This window comes from Symphalangus syndactylus, chromosome X (assembly GCF_028878055.3).
Source record: "Symphalangus syndactylus isolate Jambi chromosome X, NHGRI_mSymSyn1-v2.1_pri, whole genome shotgun sequence".
NCBI lineage: Eukaryota > Metazoa > Chordata > Mammalia > Primates > Hylobatidae > Symphalangus > Symphalangus syndactylus.
Window position 1 is genome coordinate 78971591 of NC_072447.2, and position 3452 is coordinate 78975042.

The 3452-nt window shown below is 55.4% G+C and overlaps 1 protein-coding gene across 1 annotated transcript; it reads left to right on the forward strand.

Moving 5' to 3' along the window:
* Positions 1–369: 369 nt before the first annotated feature.
* On the forward strand, positions 370–2363 carry GJB1 (gap junction protein beta 1). Its single transcript, XM_055268551.2, has 2 exons — positions 370–500; positions 857–2363. The coding sequence occupies exon 2, from the start codon at positions 873–875 to the stop codon at positions 1722–1724; it is 852 nt and encodes a 283-aa protein (XP_055124526.1). The 5' UTR covers positions 370–500; positions 857–872; the 3' UTR covers positions 1725–2363.
* Positions 2364–3452: the final 1089 nt, after the last annotated feature.

Below are 3452 nucleotides of genomic sequence, written 5' to 3' on the forward strand. Positions count from 1 at the left end.
TCCTCTCCATATTCCGGAGAGGATCTAAGCCTCAGGGAAAATCCTGCTGACCTTAAGCTTCTGATGGGGCCATGGGGGAGGGCCTCAGCCCAGAGCCTCCAGGTCCCCTGGGGTCCCCTCTTCACATCCACCTGCCTGTGTTTTATCTCCCTCCCCCCCGTGGCCATTCTTCTGGTGGGGCTATGGGGCGGGTGCGGCGATGGACCGGGCGGGCACAGAACAGGTGGGTGCAGGCTGGGTGTCCGGCGCTGGGACACAAGTGCTCTGTGTGTAGGGTGGGCGGAAGTCAGGGCGTTTGATCTGAATTCTAAAGGGCGTTGTTCAGAGCCCCACAAAGGTCTCATTGTGCAGACACTGGGTATAAAGCAGCATATGACTCCCCAGCACCGGGCGGTGATGAATTGGGACGCAGGCGCGGAGCCCAGGGACCACTCCCCCTGCACAGACATGAGACCATAGGGGACCTGTCTGGGTGGCCTCAGGGATAGGCGCTCCCCAAGGTAAGAGGGCTTTGTTGAGCTTGCCCCAGGTCTGGAGTTAAGGAGCTAGGGACAGGGAGCCATAGGGATGGCTGATATCGGAACAAGATGGGCTTGGCAAAGAAAGGGGCTGGCGAGAAAAGAATGTTGTATGAAAGCAAAGAAGGGGGATGGGGCTCAGGGAGGTCAAGTCCAGTGAGTGAGGAGGAGGAGAAGCTGGCAAGGGAGATGGGGTGACGAGGAAAGACATGACCATCCTTCCTTTCCTGCTACTGGCTCTTGGAAGCGTTGGTGGGGGGGGTGCGCCGGCAGTGCTATGGCGCCCGACTTTCCACCCCAGCTTTCTGACAGCTTGCTTCATGGCTGGTGTTTTGCAGGTGTGAATGAGGCAGGATGAACTGGACAGGTTTGTACACCTTGCTCAGTGGCGTGAACCGGCATTCTACTGCCATTGGCCGAGTATGGCTCTCGGTCATCTTCATCTTCAGAATCATGGTGCTGGTGGTGGCTGCAGAGAGTGTGTGGGGTGATGAGAAATCTTCCTTCATCTGCAACACACTCCAGCCTGGCTGCAACAGCGTCTGCTATGACCAGTTCTTCCCCATCTCCCATGTGCGGCTGTGGTCCCTGCAGCTCATCCTAGTTTCCACCCCAGCTCTCCTCGTGGCCATGCACGTGGCTCACCAGCAACACATAGAGAAGAAAATGCTACGGCTTGAGGGCCATGGGGACCCCCTACACCTGGAGGAGGTGAAGAGGCACAAGGTCCACATCTCAGGGACACTGTGGTGGACCTATGTCATCAGCGTGGTGTTCCGGCTGTTGTTCGAGGCCGTCTTCATGTATGTCTTTTATTTGCTCTACCCTGGCTATGCCATGGTGCGGCTGGTCAAGTGTGACGTCTACCCCTGCCCCAACACAGTGGACTGCTTCGTGTCCCGCCCCACCGAGAAAACCGTCTTCACCGTCTTCATGCTAGCCGCCTCCGGCATCTGCATCATCCTCAATGTGGCCGAGGTGGTGTACCTCATCATCCGGGCCTGTGCCCGCCGAGCCCAGCGCCACTCCAATCCACCCTCCCGCAAGGGCTCGGGCTTCGGCCACCGCCTCTCACCTGAATACAAGCAGAATGAGATCAACAAGCTGCTGAGCGAGCAGGATGGCTCCCTGAAAGACATACTGCGCCGCAGCCCTGGCACCGGGGCCGGGCTGGCTGAAAAGAGTGACCGCTGCTCGGCCTGCTGATGCCACATACCAGGCAACCTCCCATCCTGCCCCCGACCCTGCCCTGGGCGAGCCCCTCCTTCTCCCCTGCCGGTGCACAGGCCTCTGCCTGCTGGGGATTACTCGATCAAAACCTTCCTTCCCTGGCTACTTCCCTTCCTCCCGGGGCCTTCCTTTTGAGGAGCTGGAGGGGTGGGGAGCTAGAGGCCACCTATGCCAGTGCTCAAGGTTACTGGGAGTGTGGGCTGCCCTTGTTGCCTGCACCCTTCCCTCTTGCCTCTCCCTCTCTCTGGGACCACTGGGGACAAGAGATGGGATGCTCTGACAGCGTCTCCAATTATGAAACTAATCTTAACCCTGTGCTGTCAGATACCCTGTTTCTGGAGTCACATCAGTGGGGAGGGATGTGGGTAAGAGGAGCAGAGGGCAGGGGTGCTGTGGACATGTGGGTGGAGAAGGGAGGGTGGCAAGCACTAGTAAAGGAGGAATAGTGCTTGCTGGCCACAAGGAAAAGGAGGAGGTGTCTGGGGTGAGGGAGTTAGGGAGAGAGAAGCAGGCAGATAAGTTGAAGCAGGGGTTGGTCAAGGCCACCTCTGCCTCTAGTCCCCAAGGCCTCTCTCTGCCTGAAATGTTACACATTAAACAGGATTTTACAGTAAATGAAGAGGTGGCTTGTGTGTTTGTCAAGTTCTTTCTCCTGCAACCTCTGACCTCCCCCAGGATGAGCTGGCCTTGGTTTTTTACCGATTAAGAAAGGAACAGGGCAAAAGAAGTAGTTACTTGAGTAGCTGAAGCTGCAAATGAGGAACCACTGCACTTCTGGGCCACAGAGCCAGCCCCGAGCCATTCCGCCCTGTTGTTTTTGTTGTTGTGGTTCTTGTCTTTTTCATTGTCTAATAACAGCTTTATTGGGGTTTAATTTACATACCTCCTTCCTCTGATTTTGAAAAGATTAAAAATGACAACTCCCTCTGAAGAGACAAGAAATGATTGGGAAATTTCTCATGCCCCAGAGAGTGGCACAATTCCCTGGGTACCTCGGTGAAAGCCCCTCCCCCACACATCTGGAGACCTATCTCCTTACTCCCTCCAAACTCAGCAGCCCCTACAAGCTGATGTCCCACAGTCCACCTGTTGGGTTGCACGATGACCCTGACCCCTTTCCGCGGGATATAGCCCCTAATTCCGTCCTCTTTCCCAGTTTCCTTCTCTCAGGAATCAATGCTTCCCACTCCAGAGATGCCTCCACACAGGTCAAACATTTCACAGCAGCAGTTTCTTCACCAGCACCACCCTCCCCTGTCAGCTGTGGTAGGAAAAGCCCCAGGCTGAGACTTGGAAAAGCTGCGCTGGAGTCCTGGTGCTGTCACTTAGCAGCAGGGCATTCCCTTCCCCGAGCCTCAGCTTCCTTATTAGCAAACGAGAACTGGCCCAGCACATCTCTCAGCTCCCTTCAACACTCTGTGCTTCTGGGATTCCTGAAAGACTTCCCCAAGTAACAGTGCATTATCTTCCCCCAGCCTCACAGGGGTTTCCTCAGAGTCACTGCCCCCACAAATAGCCTCTCAGAGTAAAAGTTTCCCCCATGGCAAGTTTGCCTCCTCAGCTTCCTTACCTCCGAACAGGACAAATTATTTGCCACTCCGTCTCAGAGTACGTGGACTCCATGAAGGAAGTGCTGGATATCAGAAAGGGAGAGAAAATCAGACACAATCTCATATGAATTGTTCTCCCTTGAAACAGGTTTTC

Coding starts and splice junctions, on each gene's coding strand:
- GJB1 (XM_055268551.2), top strand. CDS start 873: ATGAACTGGACAGGTTTGTACACCTTGCTCAGTGGCGTGAACCGGCAT.